This window comes from Colletes gigas, unplaced genomic scaffold (genome assembly GCF_013123115.1).
Source record: "Colletes gigas isolate AHSC1104 unplaced genomic scaffold, ASM1312311v1 Colletes_gigas_Sc00014, whole genome shotgun sequence".
In the NCBI taxonomy this organism is placed as follows: Eukaryota; Metazoa; Arthropoda; class Insecta; order Hymenoptera; family Colletidae; genus Colletes; species Colletes gigas.
Genome location: NW_025106643.1, coordinates 1,927,436 through 1,952,630, shown reverse-complemented (window position 1 = coordinate 1,952,630; position 25,195 = coordinate 1,927,436). Strand labels below are relative to the sequence as shown.

General features: G+C 43.8%; 1 protein-coding gene and 1 pseudogene across 1 annotated transcript; both read right to left on the bottom strand.

The window, feature by feature from the left end:
* Positions 1 to 15,135: 15,135 nt before the first annotated feature.
* LOC122399697 lies at positions 15,136 to 15,236 on the bottom strand (annotated as a pseudogene).
* A 6,639-nt stretch (positions 15,237 to 21,875) lies between these two features.
* On the bottom strand, positions 21,876 to 25,099 carry LOC122399639 (COP9 signalosome complex subunit 8). The gene is made up of 4 exons (XM_043400464.1): positions 24,903 to 25,099; positions 24,715 to 24,785; positions 23,648 to 23,826; positions 21,876 to 23,267 (listed from the first exon to the last, which is right to left on the bottom strand). The coding sequence occupies exons 1-4, from the start codon at positions 24,957 to 24,959 to the stop codon at positions 23,011 to 23,013; spliced, it is 564 nt and encodes a 187-aa protein (XP_043256399.1). The 5' UTR covers positions 24,960 to 25,099; the 3' UTR covers positions 21,876 to 23,010.
* Positions 25,100 to 25,195: the final 96 nt, after the last annotated feature.

The window sequence follows — 25,195 nt, the reverse complement described above, 5'->3', positions numbered from 1 at the left end:
AGAATATGAAAGAGAAGAAAAGAACCGGATAGTAATTTCCACTTGAAAGGCTAACCATGAACAAAACGAAGTGATGACAACAGATTTGCCTTTCACAGACATTAGAATGCAAAATCACATACACAACATTCTTTGATAACGTTCGTAGATATATGGGAGTTGATTAAAAACGAATTACCGAAAAAGTACCCATAGATCCGTAGATTATTGATTCTTAATTACACACTGAACTAGTATAATTGATCCTTCTAAGCTGTGTGCATACAGCGTTCGATAATTCCCAGTTTTTCTTAATGGAAAATTAATAGGTCGATCTTACGTCGATTTCTTGAATCATTAATTGCGCGAATTGTCAGAAAAAGTTCCATTAGATGTTTTATGTAGCATGTAATTTATGCGCGAGGAGATTATGCATGTAAGTAGACGGTTCTCGAACGTACGATTTTCGAAAATATAAAGAAACTCTGGAAAATTTATCGTCTATTTACTTCTTGACGTTTTCTCACCAAAATTATATCTTTTATCGACAAAAACGTAATCTAGATCTTAAAACTTCAAAGTCGAAATGTCATAAAGAATACAGTCTCGCTCCCAAGATTGACTTCGTCTATTTCGATATACGAGAAATTTTTGGAAAATTTAGAAAGTCTAGACAGGACGTTTCCAGGTTTTTGTTATATTTTTGCTGAAAGTGGCCGTTTCGAGCACTTTCTGCGAAGAGGTGAGCCCCTCATTACTGGATCGTAAGAATGTCTATAAATGGAAAACATTGTCTGGGACACATATTTATACTATCTTCTCTCTTTCCCTTTATATTCTCGATCTATCGTGGATCTACATGTCACAAGTTGCAATATAGCGAGAAACAAATTTTGAAAATGTTGTTCCTAATAACGTCTTTTTAAATTCATTAAACAGTAGACTAAAAACATTTCCATCATAGAAATAAAAGAGTTCTTTTAGAAGAAAGAAATTTTAATATCTCGTAAACCGAAATCGATCAGCAATTCTTTCGAAGGGAAAAATGACTCGAAATAGCGTCCCGTGTAACATATATTTAAAAACCAGCTAGAGTAGGGTAAATTTTCCATTTGTTTTGGTGAAATCGGACCTCTGGTTGTCTAACAGTACACGGTGTCTCGGCAATATCCGAGAAAAGGATTTTAACGTCGAAGAAATCTACGGTCGCGTGACTGAGCCGTAGGAACGGTTCGTCTGTGTGCGTTTTGACCAAAGGAGGGTTTTAAGTTTCCGTTACGCCACTGTGTAATTTCGCTGATTTACGATCCACTCGAGACTATCGCCCGTGCGTTCGATCATCCGGCGGAGAACAAAAGGATCCCGCGACCGGTCGCGGTGGCCGCCAGGACAGGGGGAAAATGGCAGAAAGCCCGCTGGCGGTTGCGTGAAATCGTAGATATATAGGTTTATCGTACGCGGACGAGGAGCCAGAAGAGGGCTTAAGAAGAAGACGAGATGCGATCTCCGTCGGTGGTGACTCGCGGATGCACGTAATACGGGTTTCATCGTGTTTGACGGATGACTAATGCCGAACACCCGCAAACCAGCAGCGCTCGGCCGAGCCTACAAAGTCGTTAACAACTTTGCTTGGCCTTGGTCAGGAATAGTTAACGGGCTGAACGTTTCTTTCATCTTTTTTTTTTTTTAGATTCCGTATCTACTTCCTGCTATCCACATTGTGGACTGCTGCCGGCGGTTTGTCATTGTCTCGAGTGTTTATCCAGCGGCCAGCGTGGATTCATAATTGTCCCCGGGGGCCCGTTTCATGTCGTTCGCGTAATTTTAGACTTACGCGCCCGTTGGACTTTCTTTTGCCCCGCTAAATAGTCACCGGGGACGTTTTCCCGCGCGCCTCCTCTTCGAAAACGTGCTATTTATTATCGCGATAGTTCAGCGACTCTGCCGTTTTACCAACGACAACGTGTACGTATCGAATAACGAATCGCGTGACTACAGAAATATATTAATCTTTAATCGTTCGTAATGCACGATCTAAAGAGAGAGTCGACTAATCTTTTGATAAATTGGCCCGCGATACTCGAATATTTCGCTCGAATCGCCAGAACAAATGTCTCCATTGGCATTTTCTGTTTGTAATACGAACGCTTTCGAATTACGTACCCAGCTATGTAATATTCGCGATTACCGAGGCTGCTCTTTCGACGCCTCCATAGAAAAATGTGACACGTTCGACGGAGTGATTACTCTATTGACATGTTTACCAGATCGGTTCATAAATCATCGGATATTCTTGTTTAAACAAATTATGCTCGAAAGAGGCGCGCAACCGTACGCGATAAATATCAATCATCCACAAAAGCACATCTTGCGTGATTTCTTCCTGTCGCTAAATTAATTTATCACTCGTCCAGTGTCAATTTCAATGTGACCACGTTGAACTTTCTAACTTTCAGAAAGCTGTCCTCGCCTTGGGATAAATGTTACTACAAATTTTGTTGAGGTTCGGAATGTTTGATTCTTGACAAATGACAGGAGCTAATGGAAACTGCACTTTGGAATCTTAAACTTTGAACATTCTCAAAGAGTCAACCAAACACCTTGATCCGATTTTAACCACCATAGATCCCTTACTGATAAATACTAAGTTGGTATCTTTAACACGATTTTTCACTAGGAAGCTAAAAAATGATCAAGATTAGATGTTAACGAAAGTAAATATTGGGAAGTCGTTCGAGGAATGAACATATAGCAACTGAGGGGTTGGTTGAGCGCTTGTGAGAGCGTGAGCCCTCTGGTGGCGAGCATTGGAGGCTACAAACTCTTTGTGAAAATGAATTCTATGAGAAACTGTGGATACGCTAGTTCTCAATTGCTTAAAAACAAAGTTTCGTGGACAATTTGAGTCTGACGATCAAGTTGATCGATGCTGATGATATTTTACGATGAAATATTTCTCTTTCGAAGGATTATAGATCATTGTGTAATTTCTTGTAACAAAGATCGCGAGTATTATCTGCACTCTGACCTATTTAAGCGCGAATGTCCCGTTCGATATCGTTCATTGACGAAGGTAAGACTTCTCCGCGAGCAGAACGGTACGCAGTCTCGAGTCCGCGTCTCGTAATTTCGCAACCAGCGTGTCAACGTTTATCGATTTAACGTATATAACAGCGTTTCAAATGTTCACGTCGCCGAGCAGTTCAAAGCAGCTCCGCTCCGAGCTAGACCCGTGGGGTGCATTCTACGTTAAGTAATATTACTTACTGGTCTTGCCAATTACTTACATTAAGTAATCGTAAGAGATTCCATGTGCACCGACTTCTGATCGTGCCGACGCAGAGACAGCGGTAATTATGCGTTTACGAGGACGCGCGTACCTACCACTTTCGCCTCTCTAATTACGGCGGAAGATAATCTTTAGCCGGCTCGATTAGAATCAAACAGGACGAACAGGAAATTCATAGACGCTCGACTCATCGATTGTTAATCACTCTTGCCGCGCGACGGCCGTGCAATATGTCCCGACATCGCGACACGTAATTGTAAAATCACTGTTTACGTCTGCGTTCATCGGACTAAAACGCGCGCCGTCCGTTTCTGCGACTGCAACGTTTCTACCTCGAAATCTGACCAGACATTTTCTTTTACATCCCCCTCAAACCCTCAAGGATAATTATTACTATTGTTTAAAATTTAGTTTCGATTTGAACGAGTCTAGGACATCACGGTTGAGCACTTTGTAATTTTTATGACAATGGATGAATTTCGTGTAAAAAGCAGGTTGTTCCAAGGGCAATTTTTAGTAGATACTCTCTGCGTTATAAGAATATTCCTTCGTTAATAATATATTGCAAAGAGGATTGTAATAATATTGCAGTATACTTTAATCGAGTCTCGACTTCGTATTTGAACAAAAAATTGCTCCGAATGTCATCTAAATAGGACACTGACACTTAATTGTGTAACTCTGATACATTCGCGTATTTTCTGCAGTATTTCACCAGGTACTTATGTATTATAAAATATTACATAAAGCTACGAAACACGAGACTGCATGATTATTATATACACCCGACGGAGGGTAAAAATGATCCTCGGGAGGCGTTGTATTGTTTGCGGTAACAAAAGAGGCAACAAGCCTGAGACGATGGGGAAAGAAACGAAATATTACTGTGCCTCTCTGAACTATTGCCCTGCTTCCAGACACACAATTGAACTTTTAATGCCTTCGCCGTTGTATAATGTACTTGTTACGCGTTTACTAAAGCAAAATGCACCCTCCAGTTCGAAACGAAACTAGAAACTAAAAACTACTTGACTACCAGAAAAGAGAATGAATCTTTTGCGTTTCGAATAGTTGGACGATGCATCGATAATTAATTTATAAGCGATGTCGCGAAATGTTTCTCCGAGTGGCAACATTCGTATTATCTGCGCTCGTATCTTGTTCGGGGGACAATATAAAAGAAAAGGATCGACAAGATATGGAAACCGTCGAACGAAATCGCATTTCACCCTGATTCATTCGCGACATTCTCCCGTGGCAGTACACGCTATCAGATAGAGTCGATAGCGAGCGGAACGGTACTACATCATGATTTTAACACTTTTCCATATCGCCGAAGCAACTGGAAACACATAAACCCTGCGCAACGGGCGATAAATTATATTCCACGGATCGCGAGCGTGTCGTTAACGCGAAACGACACATTTTCTAACCGCCGTTAAAATCGCCTGGCCGCCAGGTCTCCGCGACAGCTGGCAACAGTTTCTCCTACGCTTCTGAAACATTCTCATCGCGAGTCCTCGATCGGTTCTCTCCTTTTCTCCGGAATTAGGTATCCTCGGCGAACGGTGCACGACCTCGCTGTCCTGCACGTATAGGTCGTTTCACCTGTCACCTGCACAGAAACGAAAGAGAGAGGACGATCGCTCCGGGCGACGAAGGAAAGGACGCGAGGACACCAAGATCGACCGGAATCGGGGATGTTTCAGGCACCTCTGAATCATTCTTCCCTTCCCATTTGCGCCAGAAAACCTTCTTTTCGTTTCAAAGAGTCGAGAACGGGGGTATTTTTTATTTTAAAATAACCTTTACTCCCCCATTAAGAATTATAAAAAATAAAAACTACTCCCTCGATCCTTCTCAAATTCAGCTCCTTTGCTGACTACCCAAGAACACGTACGAACTTTTACACGCAAGATTAACAGATTATCAAAGTTTCCTAAATTTTTATTACTCATTTGCTTTTTTATTAACGAAGAAAATTCGCCATAACTGGAGTTTTAGCCTTCCACGAAATCGACGCGACCATTCCGTAAGATCTAAAAAAAGATACACGGTGAATCCTTGAGTTACGTGGCCTGTAGTTGCACAACCGTGCCTTTTATATGTATATCGTGTTATCGAGCATTCTACATACGATATATATGTTCTTTCTTTGGATAACAATCGATTCTAACGTTGAACGAAATAGATTCGAATGAAATTTCGAGGGAGATAAAAGGTAGGGGGAGTCCACGGCCGCGAAATGATCCGTTTGTTACGAAATCGCGGTGCAGCGACGCGAGCACCGGGCAATTTCCATTCGGAGAAGAACAATTTCCATCCGCGTGTCGAGCCTAAACGGAACACAAGCTCGCGTTTCACGGTAAGTTCGGTGCTGGGGTAAGACCTATTCTCCGGTATTTCGATATCGTGTTCGCGAGGCTGCCTTGCGTGGGACTGGGTGGAAGATCGCGGTGATTAATGGCGATTAAACGGAGAAAGAGAGAGCTCGGGACCACGGCGTGTGTAGACACGGCTCTAGGAGCAACAAACAACACCGAGCGTCGCACCCTTGCGTGGCCCGCGAAATCATTCTACGCGGTATGCGTATTGTATGGTAATACCGCCCGTGTACCTACTCCAATATTTATTCCCCGCAGTTATAACGCGCTTTTACTACAACCGACGCCATCTGTCTTATCCGCCGCTGCGGGCTCCTCTCCTTGATCTATAGATCCGTGGATCCGTCTATGAGAACGTCCCCGGCCACGGGACGATATTTATGCGCGATTCGTTTTATTTGCACGACGGTGCACGGCAATTTTTCGGCCTGGGTTAGCTCACACTTAACCCCCTCGCGACACGACCTAATTTCGTTCCACCTAGTCCACGTGCATGTCACTACTTTCACTGGCTATCGTACATACCTCGATACTTCACCATCCAACGTTCCTAGCGACATTTTTACAACTTAAATGCACCCAATTTTTGTACCAACTCGATTAGTAACAGTTTGGTAAAAACATTGTTTTATTTTCAATATACAGGGTGTTCGACCACCCCTGGGGAAAATATTCAATTACTACGTTACCCATAATTGTGTTTATTGAAAGAAAAAATCAGAAACTAATTTTTAAGAAAAATCGACAGGGGGTAGGTGGCCAAATTTTTCGACGAAAAAAAAATTTTCAAATCGTCTTAAAAAAATTATTTTCAGATGCAGGGGCCAATTATAATAATTTATGGTGAATAGATATACCCCCGAAATCCTACCCACATTCGAGAAAAAAATTCGAGAAGGTGTGAAATTTTTCGACGAAAAAAAAATTTCAAATCATTAAAAAAAAAATATTTTCAGTTACAGAGGTCAATTACGATAATTTTTGGTCAATAGATATATCCCCAAAATCCTACCCACATTCGAGAAAAAAATTCGAGAAGATGTGAAATTTTTCGACGAAAAACAAAATTTCTAATCGTTTTAAAAAAAATATTTTTGGTTGCAAGGGTTAATTACAATCATTTTTGTTGAATAGACACACCCTCGAAATCCTACCCACAATCGAGAAAAAAATTCGAGAAGGTGTGAAATTTTTCGACGAAAAAAAAATTTCAAATCATTAAAAAAAAAATATTTTCAGTTACAGAGGTCAATTGCGATAATTTTTGGTCAATAGATATATCCCCAAAATCCTACCCACATTCGAGAAAAAAATTCGAGGAGGTGTGAAATTTTTCGACGAAAAAAAAATTTCAAATCGTTTTGAAAAAATTATTTTCAGTTACAGGGGTCAATTATAATCATTTTTAGTCAACAGACATACCCCCGAAATCCTACCCACTTTCTAGAAAAAAAATACTTTAAATAGGAACTTTCAATGTTAATAACTTTTTAACGAGGCCTCCATCACTAAATTGATATTCTTGATTTTCATCCTATTTTGGCCTCCAGAATCTCACATGACAATTTTTTCTAGGGGTAGCCGAACACCCTGTATAAATTACCCTAATAAAATAGTTTACTTTTTAGCTACTAGCTATTCTGAAAGTTCTAAACCCAGCAATAGTTACGTATCAAATAGAATACACACGTCCGTCAGCTTGTCGAAACTAAACAACAATATTCCGCGTATAGGAACGTGTCAAACCGTGCAATTTACCGCGCGAAGAGAAAACACTGTCCGTAGTTTGCCAACTTTTCCAACTTGTACGATCCCCGAGAGGCTCTTACGATATCCTAAGAGGCGAAAGGATGCGTTATCACCTATACACGGCGTCCTACACGCAGCACGTGCTCCAGGGTGAATTTCTAATATTCCTGCAATGACATGCACGCGTCGCGAACAAGCGTGTACGCTCCAAGAATGCCAGAGGCGCGTTTACCGCGCAAAGCTGAAAAGATAATGAGCGGAAGGAATGCGCGTTGCCCGTTGTGGATTAATCGCATCTCTATACAACGCGCGTTTTAGCTCTCGTTTATTACTGTCATCTTTCCAGCTTTGCACTGTACATGCCCAAATCGCTTCGAACCCCGTCAATTATTATTAGTCAATATTTACGTTGATAAGTCACTATTCATTCTTGCTAAAGTGGTCCCACTGTGAACGTTCCATACTATACGGTTTAGTAAGCATTTGGTGGACCCTCTAAATATAAATATCCTTTTTGAATTCGTTTATCCAACATCACATAAAATAGAAACTACGAAAACTATGGATACCTATCTAATGTGTCATAATTACTGTAACATCCTCGAAATGTTGGTGTGTGTTCTGGAGAAAAGAAGATCAACAGCGGATCTCAGTTTTGCATTTAAAGTTAGGGGGATAATCTTATCGTGAGTCCAGCGATTTTGGGGGTCCCTAAATTATATGTATTTGCTAAACTCCTGGGAGCAAGAAATCTCTTGTAGAACTATACCGAGCTACTCGTTGATAGGGCAGAGGAATTGCATAAATAGACTATCCTTAGCCTCGTTCCTTCGACTAATCGTTAATCATCTTTTGCAAATATTCTCGACGTCGATCTTTTATTCGTAAATAAAATCATTAAAAATTGATTGCAAGGTAGACGGCGATAAAAGAAGCGCGTTTTGGTTGCGATATCTCCGGGGCAAACTTTCTCAACGCGTGCGATCGCGTGGTCGATGCGTCTGCGAGGATCGAAACGGATCCGCGTCCGAGGCGACCCGATAGCGCATCTGTCCGCGACGCTAGATCCTGTTGGCCCGTCTTTTACAGGAACGAACGGCTGCATCTCGACCTGGCGACGAGGACGGCGTCGGTTGGCAAGGTAGGGAAAATCGCGGAGGGTAACGAGAGAGCGAGAGAGACGAAGAGATCGCGGAGGAGCGAAAAGACAACGAGGAGATCAGCGGTGGCGCGGCAAAAGAGCCCCGAGAGGTGAGAGGCGAGAGGATTGGAGGACAGGAGGTGAAGGGCCAGGAGGGGAGTGGGTGAGCCGACCTCTGACCCCCCCCGGCGAGGGGGGCAGCGGGGGACCTTGCGGCAACCGTGCCGTGCCGGCATAGCTCGGGCATAGCTCAGGCATAGGCATAGACATAGGCTCAGCGGCGGCATAAACTAGCGTGCTCGCCGCCGACTCGCCCGCCTTTCACTTCGAAGACGAAGGCGAACGTATATAGAGACAGGACCCGCCGTGGGGAGTGCCTCGCGCTATTATCATATTATGGCCAATCCGCCCGAAACTCCGTCGTCGTCCACCTTCGATCTATCGCGAGAAGGGAACGTTCGAATGTCCCGCGCTACCGGGGATCAAGATCGATCCTCCTACGCAGAAACGAATCTACCAGAGACATACCGACGTCAGGAGGCTGAAGCGAACTTCCCGGGTATTTCTCACACTTTTCAATCGCGGAGAACGCCCGCTCCCCGTGGGAAAAGACAGTCGCTGGTGAGCAGGTCCGGTGCTTTTCCCGCCAAAACGAGGGGAACCGGCGTAACGGAAAGCCTCGGGATCGTCGAGGGAACCGTTCCGGGACGAAGGTGGCGGGATTATGCGGCGCTAATCGCGGCATTGCTCGCGCTAGGGCTTGACGATAGCGCGATACGGAGGTCGTACCGTTGCAGCCGCGCGTTCGACCCCGGTACTTACCGGTACTACTCGTGGCGAGGACACGGACGGTCGGCGATGATAGTACAGAGAGTACCGCACGGTGTCGAACGCCTGGCTCGCGGCTCCCAGGACCAGAACGGGACGGATAACGCGAATAGGAGAGAGAGGGAGAGAGAGAGGCGAGGACAGAGAGTGTACCGGTGAGAGTGCACGGCCGTAACGTACGGTACGATACGGTCGTGCCGGCATGCCCGTAGGTCGACCCGCAACGCGACGTGTAATTATCATCTCCCAAGGGCCTATCCCACGCTATCCAAGTTAAGTGGGACACAAACGATTACTGCGTGAACGATTAGAGAGGAGCAGGGATAACGGGGGTAAGGAGCGCAGGGCCTGGTCTCTCTCTTTCTCTCTCTGAGAAAGGCAACATCCGAGAGGATCGTTCTATCGCCGATGAATGGCAAGGTTCCGGGGGAAATATTCCGTCCATCGACTCCACGGAAACGTAATTCGTGCAGGAAACGCGGAAGCAACGCACGAAACGGGGACCAAAATGGCCGCGTGTTGGGGACCAAAGTGGATAGTTGAAATATCGAGATCAATCAAAATGGTATATACTTAATCGTCTATATTTAATCTGGTGCTTGAGCCTGACTCCATGATTTTTGACTTAATAACTCGAAATGGGAAATAGAGTTTTAAGAAACATGGAACTACATTTTAAGAAAAGATCGAAGTAATTTTATAGCCACGATATGACGATATACTTAATCGTCTATATTTAATCTGGTGCTTGAGCCTGACTCCATGATTTTTGACTTAATAACTCGAAATAGGAAATAGAGTTTTAAGAAACATGGAAGTACATTTTAGTAAAAGATCGAAGTAATTTTATAGCCACGATATGACTTAGTCAAATGACGAGGGAGTTGACGAGAAGAGGTTTACTGTTTTCCATAAAATTCCATGATACGTTTGAAATATTGCTTTAAGATGTAAAACTCGACGCGTACATATAGGAAGACTTAATATTTATTAAATTTTTAATATAATCTTTGCTTACTTTTAAATGCCAACTGCATTTTGCTAAAAAATCCTGCTTTTCCGCTTTCCCCATGGGACATTAGCATCTAATATACACCATTTTTCAATTTCATATCCATACTCTCGATTAAAGTAATTTTATACAGGAATCCCCCAATTTCTTAGTTTTTTTACCCACTTAATATATTTTTCTGTATTCATAATCCCATCTATCTAAAGTCCCAATTCCACTGGATCTCATTTCCTTAACAAACACAGAACGTTCTATTTTCATTTCGGTACCGACCAGTCGGACAAATGTACTGTAAATTGATATAAACAAGCTATCCGTAGAAATGTCACTGTATTAATTTTAAAGAAAGCCGAAAATCGGCTGGGCGAAAGTATTAAATAAAATGCTTGTCACGGCTAACGAAGAATATCTATTTTCTTTCGCAACAAGAAACGCTACATCGTTTCATAATAATAACTGACAACCGATCAAAAAAACATTATGACAAGCATGAATGAATTTCATCGTGTTCTACGCCCCCAGGAGCGAAGTTATTTTTTGAATTCCTCGAATACTCTTTATTATAAATGACGTTTAATCCCTCGCTCTGATTTTCACGAACTAACGACGAACTGAACGAAGCTTCCGAGGATTATTATTTTTTAATGTCTGTGTTGTCGCGTACTATTCTTTATCGTGGGTTGCACTCTGAAGTATTATAATACATTACGAGGGCCACAAAATAAATTATTTCTAGCGTAAACAATTGCAGAGGAATGGACAGAGCGAGATCGAGAATAACTCGGGGACTTTTACAGCTAAACGACGTGCTTATTTTTTCTAACGGCGCGATGCACATCCTGTTAAAAGCTTAATTACTTGATTAGATCTTAGATAACCGCGTGGTGGCCGGTCACGATGCGGAATCCACGGTTCCAAGGCGAGATGCACGAGCACCCGGAAACGGCGAGCAGAATGGCACAGAAGCGATCGAAATTAAATCCGATTGCGAAACGCCGCGCGCAACCCCGTCGCGTTCCCTGGAAAAAAGTCGCGGGTGAGCCTCTATCCCGACGCTGATGCAACGTGCTATTTAATTTCGTGTAAAAGTAACGCACGTTCGAGCGAAACCGAACAATAAGATCGTTTAAAGAATATCGGAGCGGCAACAACGGAGGGCGGATCGAACTACGGTCGAACAATGTGTAAGCGTTCGCCACTTAACGGTTCTCAGAATAGCGTCATCGATGGGACTTTCGAAGCCTCTAACCCTTTCGGTGTTTACGTAACACCGTCGAAGATAGGCGTGCAACGCGAAAATCGCGAAAACACTTCCCACGTGCGTGAAACGACAGTGACATTGACACCACCCTTCGTGTCTCTGATATCGCGTGACGCAACAATCACGATAGTCGCGTGTCGTACATGTTATCGAAGCCGACTACAACGGGTAAATGCAACCTTTCCGCATTTTGAGCATTGCAAATGTTCACGGTGTGGTTTTTGTGCGGTCAGGTTCCACGATTGGACGATTGATATCGTTGTAATTATGTTTGGAGTTAAGGTAAACGATCCAATTGAATTATTGTCGTCTGAAGGGTCGACTGTGGCTACACATTGGATTGTATCTTCTTCTCAATGGGTGGTCGAGCGAGCACTTGTGAGAGAGAAAGTTCGAGCGCAGCCCTCTGCTGGCGAGCGCGGGAGATATCGCCACTATATACTAGTATGTTTGGACTACAAGAAAATAAATAATACTACACTCGAAATCGCTATCTTCGTTTACGAATTGAATAATTAAGAAAGGATAAAGTGGGAAATATTCCCCGATTTTCCTATAAAAGCGACACTCTGAGCATACTATACGATTAGTAGGATCAAAATTCCTGCAATAAAATCGTACGAGGGCCGTGAAAACTGTCGGAAAAGTTTCTCCCGCATAATGCGTAATAAATGTATTCAGCGGTGTAACGTTGGGCGCGATCAATATCGATATTAATAGCGTACGCGAAAAATAGATGAAACACTTGTTGAGTAAGTGAAAAAACGTAGCAGAGATGCGATTAGAGTATAGATGACCGAGCCGAGTTGCAAAACACCGGCACGCTCGCCGCTCTGCCTTTCGTGAAAGTCTTTCGAGCTCGCGTTTGACACGAATATCGTGTCTAATTACAAGCTCGGTGGTACGGGACGATTGTTAAAGAACTGTGATACGTTTAGAGCCGACGATCGCGCGACTACGGTAGGTGGGAACCATCGGGCAGAGTCGTGCACAACGTTGGTGGCCGCCACCCGGCTCAACAGACTAGAGTCACCAGATTTCCTCGCGCTCCGTTCGTTTACAATCTATTGTTATTTATAAACGAATCTGCTGGCTGTCGAAAGAATCTGCTGACAAACGATAGGGCTATATACAGGGTGTATCGCGACGCGTTGGAACCCAATTCGGTGCAAATAACGAAGAATAGTTCGTAGATACGTGTGCCCCGTTTCACACTCTTCCCAAATTAGAGTCACTTTAGTAAATTGAACTAGATGACGTTTTAGACATCTTTCGAAATGAAAAACGCGATGATCCACCACCGAGAAGACGGAGCAAATTGTTTTACACGCTACGAATTCGCTGTCAAAGGCTGGCTGAACAATTTTCTATCAAATAAACCAAACGGAGCGTACGAGGCGAACTCGATTTACGTCGAAAAAAAGGATACCGGACTCGATTTAAATAATTTCATCCAGCGTGCGTGGACTGTGGCGAACAGAACTAGTTTCGTTATTTACGACCGACCGGCTTCCATTCGATCGACCATTGCAACGAAAGATGATGTACGACGGTCTCGTGCTGGAGACATGTCTGATAACGGTACTTAAGAGACGCTCGGGATCGGCGTAATTATTTAGTCGACACGGTGACGAATCCGCGGTCGGTGATGTCGCTTGTGTTGGTTCGTGACGTCATAACGTATCCAGATTAGAACCGGTTCAATAATCTCGTCCCATGGTAACGTGTCAGAATTAATAGTCGCCGCGAATAAAGCGTCGTTGGACGCGGCTCGTTGCATCGTTCGCGGTGAAAAAATGATAAAGCGTGACGCGCGAACGTTCGAGCCTCGAATCCACCGGAACCGGCCGGGGAAAACTTTTCTTTTCAGATGGTTACCACTTTGATGGCCGCTGTCACGTGTACGTGAGTTCGCTAGCAGAAGTTGGCCACTGTTGTCACGTGTGCGTGATACATTCAAGTAATTACGTTTGTTGAGGGTACATTTATAATTGCTAGCTATCTTCGTGTATCTCACTTTGGTTTTAAAAAATCTGTTGGAGATCGTGCAAGGGTTGCACTTTCGTTTGGCGTATGGCAGACGCATCCGTCTTTCTCCGTGTCGCGGTGTTCCCCGTGGAGGAAATAAGAATATCGGGGCATCCCATGGCGAGAAGGGGTCGAACGGTGCACGTGGTACACCGTAGGCAACTCGCATCCTTTTTCCCGCAGCGCACGAAAGTTAGAGACAATAGGTACGTGGGCGCAGCATCGCGAACCCTAACCTTAGGTGATCCCATATTCCGTTCTCTGCCTTCTCTCCCGTATCGAGACGTTCCTCCTCCGTCTCTCCTCCGGCGGATTCGCGTCCACGTTCTCGCTCGCTCCTCCGTCCGCGGCCGTTTGTGTTAGACCGTGGCGAAGCTATCCTCCTCCTCTCCCCCTCGACGCCACGTTGCGCCTTACCTCACCTGCACCTTCTCAGGTATTTCTCTTTATCTCCGGAGTGGCGAGAGTGCCGGTTGCGAAATCCCAGAAGTCTGCGCCCGGCGTGCGCGCACGCTGCGCTATGCGGCCGCCTCGTGGCGTGCCACCGATGCCAACACGGGGAGGGAGCTATCAGGGCCAACGATCGTAACCCTCGGAAAACCCGCGACCAGGCGGATCCGCGATCATCCCGACGACTTTCCATGGGAAAACGTCTACGTACACCGACAGACAAAATCAAAACGCTCCAAACCACGCACACTATCGAACAACGTAAGACACTTGGCACATTTTTAGATTTTTCATGTATGTAACAGAAGAAAATAGTCATTGAAACCTCATACAGTATTGGGGGAAAATGTACAAGACACTTGGAAAAGAAGAAAAGTTGGGGGGGTAGAAAATGGCCATTTTTTGGCCCCTCTTGGAAATGAATCATTCTTGCAGGAGATTTACAGTGATAAGGAACCAAATATGTTCGAGATGGGAAGGTAAAATGGATGCAAACACGAGAGTGTGATAGTGATCGAACTGACCTAAACTTCCACCTTGATACTAGAAGTACCAAAGCAATTAAAACGATAGATACTCGAGGAAACGTATCATGCAATAGAAATAAGTGTTTACACATTTTCTTATAGAAAACTAAAATTTCAGTCGAGTAAATTTTTTACAATTTTTATTGGAAATTTCGAATGGGTTATTTTGACCACTTTGGTAGTTCCAATGCTAATCTTCTTCGAAATAATTTTTGAGGAAATTGGTACACAAATTAAGCGAGTATTGATATCGAGTATACGTAATGGGAAGAATGATATCAAAATGTATTTTTCTCTCCTCGTATTCATACACTATAATGCTGATGCACTATAAATGAAAAGACACTCTTGTTTCTTATGAATTCTCAAATTGATTTTACCAAATATCGTTCACTATTTACGAAGTAATTTTGTTTTTTTTTCTCAATATTAACCATGCCCAATTACAAACTCTATAGAAAGGTATACTATAAACACTACATAATAATGCCAACAGTACGCAGTATCCAAGCACTAACTGCGCCCAACGTTGCTTAACTTCGGTGATCGGACGAGAACCGGTGCATTCAACGTGGCAGGACCGTTGGCAAATTTTCTTTTTAATTTATTCAATCTACGAAAAAATGAACACCTTCATTCTAAAGAAACAAGCTTCTTTTCATTTATAAAATAACTTTGTTCTCATGTCACTTGAATGATCTTATCGTGGCGTCGATTCCTATGCTCGCCACCAGAGGGGTTGCGCTCTCACAAGCGCTAGATCGACCCCTCGAAATGAAGCAATAGATTCTTTTAAGAAACTGAACTATTGCCACGATCGTTAGTCAAATTGCACGATCTAGTAAGGGCATCGATCGAAAAACAGAATTTTTACAGAGAAGCGAATTCCTAATTTGTTAACACGCTATACGATCGTTGAGGATTTGGTTTCTCTGCGCCAGGTGGTTCAAGACACTTATTTCTCGGACCCCCAACGGTGCATATGGCTCTTGTTTTGTGTTATTGGGATCTGATGGGGCAATTCAGTTCGATTTCATTCGGAAGTATAACAGGTTACCGATCAAACTCTAATTGGGCACCCCACTTAGGGTCCATCGAGCGTTTCGATATGGTTTCAAACACATTTCTAATTCACTGGTCGAAGAAAAACTTCAGTATGTAATTCCAGGATTAATGAATCTTGACGAAGACCATTGTTTACTATTCCATTTGCGTGCAATCATATTCACACGATAGTGCACTTGATACATCAATTGAGATTGAGAGACCACTTAAGGGTTAATAGAGTTCAGTCAACAATACTACTATTTCGATTAATCTCCATCGATATCTCCTACTGTCCACTTTTGTCATTTGATCGCCAGCCAAGGAAAATTGGTCAATTTCAACCGTTGTCTTTTCCTCGCCAGTATTAAGTGGCTCGTTCGCGGAGATCAAAGCTCAATTCGAGGTCGACGGAGTACCAGGATGCAGGCTCCGTTGGTCTCTCCCGCGAGCAAACATCCGAGTCCCGTCGGTTTCAGGAAAGCGTGCACGAGTTGTCAGTGGCCAGGGATGTTGCAGTCACAAGGTACCAGAGATTCCACTTCTGCCGAGTGAGTCACGACCAAGACATTGTTGCAAATGCAACGCGAGGGGTTATCGTGTAAATCGGGGTGCCGGTAGAACTTTAGCCGCGTATTTGTCACGGAACCGCGTCACGGCCAATCTCTCCTCCGGTAGTCATGAATTCCTAAACGCGAGCTAAATTCAATCTCCGTTGCGAGTTCGGTTTTCTCTTTCCCCTCTTCATCCCCGTTGCATAACCGTGGCCCGTTATCCGTCCTCGCCTTATTTAGACTATTTCGTAGCCGCGGTAATTCGATTATCGCCGATCGACCTGGGCAGATCGCGAGCCAACGACCAAAAGGGTGGTCGCGAATGCGGGCCACGGGAAAGCTATTCCGTTGCGTATTAGATTTCAGGTTGGGAACACCTAGATCGGCCATTCTCAGACAAAGGCGCCGTGGAAAACCGGCCGCAAAAGTCGAACGCACGAAACTACCATTTGTCTGTGTTATTGTTCCCCTCCCCCCCCCCCACCCCTGAAAGATCCATCTGGCTCCGACACGTTTCGCGCCTCGGTGTACGATCGTTTCACCGAAAATTTCGCCGATTTCTCACGAACGGGCGCTCTCTGTTGCGCAAATGCCACGACACCGGGCAGAAACCACGCGCGCGCTCGATCTGCGGGGGTGTTTCGATCGAGACGAATCGATGATCCCCCCAAGACCGCCGATCACCCGTTACGTTCCGCAAGATGCAATTGTGCAAAAGGTAACGATCGGTTTTCTTTCCGCGTGGAATGCCGCGGAGAAGGTGCATTCTGAGCGCACCCACCGAGCAGCGCGGCGCGAACCGACGCGTCGCGCGACGCGAGAAGGACAATGATACAAGCCTAACGATATAGAAATCTCTTGCGTCTGGTACACGAACGATTGTGCGGATCGGTGGTGGAGATTGCCATTGCCGTCGCTAGAAGAAGGAGCGAGGATGATCGCGATAAAGAAACAATCGAACCGCGTCCCGCCCACGGGTCCGCCAACATTCAATTGTGCCTTTTTCCCTCTCTTTCCTCTCGCGTTCTCTCTTTCCGTCGATCGGTCCGCGAACACGTCTCTCTTAACGGTATCAACCCCCGCAGAGAACGGCCCCGCGAGATCATTGTTCCACACTCTTCGAACGCTTTTTAATTCGATGAGAGAGAGAGAGTTTTATTTTCGACGCGTTCTCCAGTTGACGCTGGAGAACGGAAGTTGAGGCTCGTGAAGACCTACTGGCCATCGAGGGAAGAGAAGAATGGCCTCTGACAAGGAGGAAGTAACACGAATTCTATGGATCATGGATCAGGTGTAATCGTACATTGGTCTGTTAGGCAACCTGGACCAAACATTTGATGACCCCCTAGTAGCGGGGTACGGAACTGCTTAAAACAGTTTTTTAAACTGGTAAACAGTGCACTACTCATACAAAATATAAAAGATAGTAAAAGTCTGGTCCTAGGTGCCGTACGGTTTTAGGGGAACTCCCCTTAATTCTGTTTTATTTTCGACGCGTCCAGTTGGCGCTGGAGAACGGAAACCGAGGAAGACCTACTGGTCATCGACAAAAGAGAAAAATGATCTCTGACAGGTGGAAGTACAACAAATTCTATGGATTATGGCTCAGATATAATCGTTGATTGGTCTGTTAGGCAACCTGGACCCCTAGTACCTAAACCTAGCATAGACTCAGAACCTAACTCCTCAAAACAGTCTCTTTTAACTAAAAACCAATACACTATACATACAAACTATAAAGATAATTAAAAAAGTCTGATACCAGGTGTCGTACAGTTTTAGGGGAACTCTAGGACTACTAACTAGGAGACCGGAAACCAAGAAACCGAGACCAATGAAGACGTAAGTACTGATCATCGACAAGAGAAAAGAATGCTCTCTGACAGGAGGAAGTATAATACATTAAATTCCCTAGATTATGCCTCAGATATAATCTAAGATAGGTCTGTTAGGCAACCTGGAAGCTGTGTATGATCGAAAACATTGTCGTCGCAGCGTGCTCCCAGTTTCGCTTAGGCTCGCGAGCGCAATAACAAGGGAGAGCGGAAGCGGAACAATCGAATCGGTTACTCTTCCCCGACGAATAAGGATCGATGCTGAAATTTATGATCGTAAGAGGCATACGCGCGCGTAGCTTGGATAGCGGTTACTCCTGCACCTTTCTTTCGTAGGTGTAGCCTTCACTTACACCATTTCGCGTCGCTCTTCGACCGGTCTTTTCGCGCACAGAACAAACTCGATCACGTTTACGAACAATAGAACTTCGAACTGGCCGCGCAAACGGTGGAAAATACCTAAAACTCTGCGATTAAACGTGTACCTTGCACACGTGTAGTTAACCGTTTATGACCCCGCGTAATCGTAGACCTCTGTTTGTTAAGACTGATTTCACGTTCTCACTAATCTGTATCATTGAGACCTTAATACGATAGCATTGCTACCAAACAATCCGTTTGTAACGGCTATTAGATCCAATTACTCCCGCCAGGACGAATATAATGGGAAGATTGTAGCAAATGTCTGACTATTGTTACTCGTAATAGCGATACGTTCTTTTCCATCCTTTCGATCGGTGAATGAACATTTACAGTATAAGATTTTTCACATTTTACTCTGGTGTTAATAAAAGGTGCATGAAAAAATGAAAGATTGGAAATTAATCGAATAAACGTGAAAATTGATCTTCGTTTATCTGTATGCTTGTAGAATATAATGTTTTATTTCTATAATATGTTTTTTTCGAAAATTCATACGACCCTACATAATTGTAATAAATAAAAATTAACTGTTAAACATCATTTTCGTAGTCTGACAGGAGAAAAATTCTTTGCCTATAAACGTCGCAGAAATTCGCTTTTCTTATTAGAAAGGTGTCTTCCAGAAAGGTTCAGCGTCCCTACATTACATCAATATTTTTTTTTAATACTGAATTGTAACACACGTAACAAAAATAAATATTTACCACCGATAAAAATGACTCCCTTCTGTTCACTAAACGGTATATAATATTTTTAGTTGAAAGAGTGCTATCGATATTAGCACGTTTCTCATCCAGCCTCAACTATTCTCAAACTGTTCGCTGGTATTAAAATTCAGCAAGACACGGGTCAATCAGATCGCCCTCAGCCCTTGTTCGGGGTGGAAAACATGTTAATCATTTAGAGGGTTCAAAAGTCAATGAGCGTGAGTCAGTCTCTTGCTAAAACTGTCCCTTGAAACCTTTCGTTCGACGGAACGGTTCAGCCATTGCGGTAACCTTTCACCGAAAGTAAATCGGTATTTATATTTACTTCGCGATTGTTGGTATAATTGTTCGATGGACGATCGGTTCGAATGAAGCAAACACCACCGAATTATGACGAGAACACTCTAACATTGAAATAAAAAGTAATCGAAGAATAGTCGGGGAACTTCTAACGACGACAGGAAACGGTCTTCGCGTGAAACGCGCGGCCATTAAAGCGCCAAGTTGGTACCGCGAAATATAGAGTGGAAAATGGCGAACTTTGTCAAGGCATCCCTTCTTTTTAAGGGATTCGATCGTACGAATAACGTGGATAGTTAAACGAAGGGGAACGCGTTCCTCTCCGCCTTCCAGTTGTTCTTCATCATTATCATCATCCTCCTCGTCTCCGGCGTCTCACCCCGACGTCTCTTCCGCCGCGAAGAGACTTTCGAAATCGACTAGTCGCGTTCGATTCGTGCCACTCGCTCGCTCCTCACGGAGCATCGGCGTTTTCCGCGACGTGCAAAGGTCACCGCAACAGGCCGCGGCGCAGCTACGCTCTCGGGAAAGAAGAGACGCGAGTCACCGGCGCGTACTCTTACGAGGGGAGGTCAGGTAAGGCAACTGGTAACCCGGGTCTTCCCTCTTGCCTCTCACCTTCGCGTTTTATGTTGCAAACTAGTACTCGTCTTTGGTAATACTCGATGGTACTTGGCGCGCAAGCTTCCACAAACCTCTCTGGTCACCTGAACGATACTGAAAACGCGTTCACTTATTAGCATTGTGGACTCGATCCACCAAAACTCCCATCATACTCTGGACCCACACAAATTCAGAAAATCGACCCCAAAAACCTTACTATTCATAGTCCACCTTATAGTCCAAGCTTCTGAGAGATCTAAAGAGGCCTGGGTCGAAGGCAACGCATTACAACAAAGGATCTTTTTTGGTCTAAAAAGTAACATTCTTCGTACAAAGAGCAACTCTATTGCACCCAAGATGAATTTGTATTTCGTCGCCATTTTTAAAACTGTTACTTCGTTTGTCAGGATCGACGAAGAGTCTATAAGAAATCATACTAAACTACTTTCAAAACGTTAACGTGCTCGTTTAAACTCGAACGAACCGACGAGATACTCGCTAAAAAGGTTCGTCTATGATTCTCGAAAGGTGCACGGAGTAAGATGGCGAACAATTCGCGATTGTGCGACCTGTTTCATCCCCTCCGGACGATTATGCTTCCCGTCTAGGGGGGCAAGAGTCGACGGGTCGAAGGAACAGGGAGTGAAAAGAGACGAAGGGAAGAGAAACGCGATATCGCGATGCAATCATCGCTCGTTGGAACGGCGATGAATCTGCATTATTGAAAGTCAGTAATCTCTCGCGTGTACCGCGGGGTCGGCATAGTCATCCTCGTCCTAGGCAACATCCTACCCAGTTTGCAACCCCCCGCTGACCGAACGCCTTTTTCGATACCGATTATTGCGCCGATCGCACGTTCTTGATACAAACAGCGGCTAGGATAGGCTCTTTGATGTGGTACGAACGCGTGGGAACGCCTTCCAGATACGTCTGAAGGCGTTTCTTTTCATTCATTCCCACGTTTTCGCGCCAGCAAATTTATGAATATTCCCGGGATGAAATATTTGCAATTTATTGTAACTAAAACATTCCTATTTACGTACGCGAAGTTGGACAAATTCTACTCGCGCGTAACAAACGCAAATTTTGATAAACTGTTAAATAGAGCCATAAAGCAGTAAATACCTTTAAAACAAAAGATTAATATTTTTTAAAAAACCTGTAGGCCAATCATCCCCAAGTTTAATTACTGTCGAGTGGTGTCTATTATTGGAAACTACTTTTGGTTCGAATTTGTCGCCGCCAGAAACGTTATTTTTAAGTTTCCCCGCAAACCGTCAACTATATCAATACATTTACAAAATTTCTGAATATTCACCGAAAAGGTTAAGGCTATTTCTTGAAAACTAACGGAATTATTAAATTACAAGATTCCAATCTCCCCGAGCGCGATTGAAACGTTCGAGGCAGATAGCCAGTTTTCTTAGCTTGAACAGCAGGTGTACTCGGTTTCCGGGGAGCCTTATCACTATCCGGAACTCTCATCTAACCATGTTCAGCGTTACGATGAGCCGGTTGTTTCGTAACACGGCTCGGTTGTAAGAATTACGATTTTCGAACTGGGTCAACCAGGTTTCGAACTATTAAAAGCACGCTTCGACGATAAAGATGAAAAAACTGTCGATCAGTAGAATAAGAACTGACGGAAAACACCCAATTTGATTTGGAACACCCAAAATATTTATTATGGAAAGAAATTTGAAGTCCAGAAATACGTCTACAAAAGTTTACGTTTACGTTTACGTTTGCGTTGGATAAACTTTTTTATTTAAAATATTCCAATGATTATCCAAGCAATCGCCTTCTTAATGGGGAATGCTTCCATAAACGGAACGTAAACATCAGAGGGGACCCGCGTATCGCGTAGAATTTATGCGGAAACACAAATGGCGCGGTGTACACGTAAAATATGAAACGCGGGTAGAGCGTGTAGGATCGGTGATACCGGTGCAACAACTTTCTAGAGTGTAGTGGAGCCAAAAAAAGAGCAACCGCCATCAATGACGGTGGGTGAACACCGGCTACCTGCCGATCGGTGGAAACGATTTCTTTGAGAGTATCCAGGCGTTACGCAATCGAGACCGCGATTGTGCATATCCAGCGTTTACAATGCGGGACGGTCAGAATCGATTTCATAGGGAATTACTCGGCTGGCATGTCGACGGGGGCCACGGAGGAGGCCGCGGCCGACCGGGCATACCTTGCTGTCCGCGATTTTTCTGACCCGCGAGGATTCGATTTGCGTGACGCAATGCTCGCGGCGGAATCTCCTCGCGGAATACAACACCCGCTTGCTTTCGTTTACTCCGCTACCGCGACTTTATCGGGTCCCGGTAAAATTCAGAAACCCCAAAAGGGAACGATTGTAGATGAAATTTGAAAAACTGTGTCTCCCCGGGGAAGAGTGAGAACCAAATGGGGAGGATTAGCATCGAATGACAAGGCATCGTTTTGCGTGTGGAGCGCTGCATCAGGACGGTAGTGATTCGCGTCCGTAATTATTATTTTGTACAATAGAGCGGTTTAATGCTAAGATCAACACCGATGAGTCGGACATAACTGGTCCAGAAATCCGTGGCTTCGTGCGTGGACGATTGCTCTCGAGGATGGCTCTTCTAGAAAATGCCAGTCCGCCTTTTCTCGCTCGATTATTGATTAACCGAGTTGTTGACTCCACGCTTGCGGCGAGCTTCATCGAATGGATCTTCCAGTCGAACGGGCAGAACGCGTAGGCAGACCGTAGGTATACTTAGGATGGGGACACAGGTGCTTCCTTTGAGGCACACTTCCTCCTTTATATGATACGATTACGAGGTAAAACTATGTTTAAAGTACTGTCGATCGGGGGTCTTCGTGATCCGTGCTTCGTCACCGACGGCCCGCTGGCTGGTATCGTTCAGTTCTCCAAGAAGGACACGAATTGCGTGAGCTTGTGCAGCTGATCCTCTGTAAGGCATACCTCGCTCACGCGGTTACACTCCTCTTTCTCGATCTTGCACGGCTGCACCATCGTCCCATCCACGGTCCAGCCTCTTTCCGTGGCCATTTGACGCGCCTCTTCCAACGCCAATCCCGTCATCGACGCGAACACGTTTATGTCCAACGACGAATACGCCTTCGATATCAACACCATTGCTCTCTCGCGAACGTTATCTGAAAGAACCACCAAAAGTTACACGCAAAGTCCCTTCTTCTTTAAGTCTCAACAGAGTTGGGCATCCTCCATTTAAAATGGTAAATACTTCAGCAACTAAGGATCATCATTTAATTCCTTGAATACCTTAAACTGGACTCGATGATATGTATAATAATTAATAGCAAAAATTTTATAAAATACTTAGCCTTTCAGTAAATATTATTCTTCCATTTTCATTACTTCTGATGCCCAACTCTGAACCTTTTTTATGAAGAAGTTGCTAAGTTAATTTCAACAATAAACGATACTTTGTTGCACAACTTCGAATCGTTTTGCCAAGAGGAATCAGCTTTTAATCTCGAACTTGATAAATCCATTCATTCCGCGACACACATACCTTTCAAAGCAGCCATAATATCGGAGACATCTTTGCTCCATTCCACGTTGAGGGCAGCATGGACCGCGTGCCAGTCCCGTTGCCACATACGCTGTCCCACCACCCATATTTGCTTGAGTTCCGTGCTTCTGGTTTTCAGGTTCGCCGGTATCCGCTTCCATAGGTACTTAGCGTTGCATCTGCGGCGCCGATTTTTCGATCAAATAAACACGGATCGATACATCGATCGGGCGGGTATTTGTTTAAAAACGAAACACATATTTTTTAGAAACTAATTTGTGTACACTTCAATTTGCTTGAAAATCACATTTGCATTTGTCTCAATCTCAGTTTACAGCCTTCTCAATATATCCATAAAATGAAGAATTAAAGTAAATGGTAGAACATAAAACGTTTTCGTTTCCTCGACCCATAAACTTGAACGTATAACGATGGCATTAATTAGCAGTAAATTAAAATATAAGGAAGAGCGTGGTGCAATAAATATAATGGCGTGACCGATGGGGCTTGTAATAAATTATGTGCGACAAAAAACAGCATGCAACTTAACCGTAAATAAACGGCCTGGAGCAACAGACGCACAACTGCGCGATAAAAATTGTTTCCGCCACAGGAAAAGGGTAAACGCACAACTTAAACCATAAAATCGATTTTTCCAAACCAAAGAATAAAGAAAAAACGCGATAAGATCGATACGATTGGGTTGAACTTTTAAATTTCCCGCCACTCGGTCGAGGTGCAAGGAAAAACGACTCAATTAAACGAAAACGACAAAAATGATATGTAAAATACTTACGTGACACATACGAAATTATATATACATATACAATTGTTCATAAACAGTTATTAGTAAAAAATTTCGCACTACTTTTGCAAGTATCGATATCGAATTAACAGATGGCGTCGACACGAGATACACAAATGATTATTTTATTGTAAAAATAACATGAATACTTTGTTAGTAATTTGTTAGTAAATTTTTTTGTTAAAGACTTATTCGTTTCAATGTAACAGTTATTCAGACGACAAAAACTGAATAGAAATATGTATGATACTTTTGTACTTACAAATCATTCTGATAAAGGTACACAGCTAATAATTGAGCATACGTCTGAGTCCGTGCAACTCCGCCAGGAGCCTGTAAAAGAATAATTGTATTAATGCACTTTCCACGGATTTATTTATAACGGAATATCGTTACTATCGCGATAGTCGGCATAACCTATATTCGCGAATGCTTGGACGACACACTCACCTCCAATTCAGCTTTCTCTAGCTTGTGAAGGAATTTTTCCACCTCGTTCAGTACCATGACGAGAATTCGTTATTTTCTCGACGAAAAAAACGACTCAGAAACAATCGTGTCAACAATACGCGACAACATTGAAATAAACGGACGTCAAACGAAAAGTCTAAACAGCTGAGGATTGAACACATACACCATCGTTCGCGTGTGAGTTATTTCGATGCAGATGGCACCACCGGACGGTGCAACTTTCAAAGAGCAACATTATGGGGACCATCGATTTCAAATCAATTCGATACTTT

What these genes read in the sequence shown, in the direction of transcription:
- LOC122399639 (XM_043400464.1), bottom strand. Translation starts at nt 24,959, where the DNA reads ATGGTACTGAACGAGGTGGAAAAATTCCTTCACAAGCTAGAGAAAGCT. An exon ending in TAGAGAAAGCTGAATTGGAG is followed by an intron (nt 24,786 to 24,902) that starts GTGAGTGTGTCG and finishes ATTCTTTTACAG; the next exon opens with GCTCCTGGCGGAGTTGCACG. An exon ending in TATTATGGCTGCTTTGAAAG is followed by an intron (nt 23,268 to 23,647) that starts GTATGTGTGTCG and finishes TGGTTCTTTCAG; the next exon opens with ATAACGTTCGCGAGAGAGCA.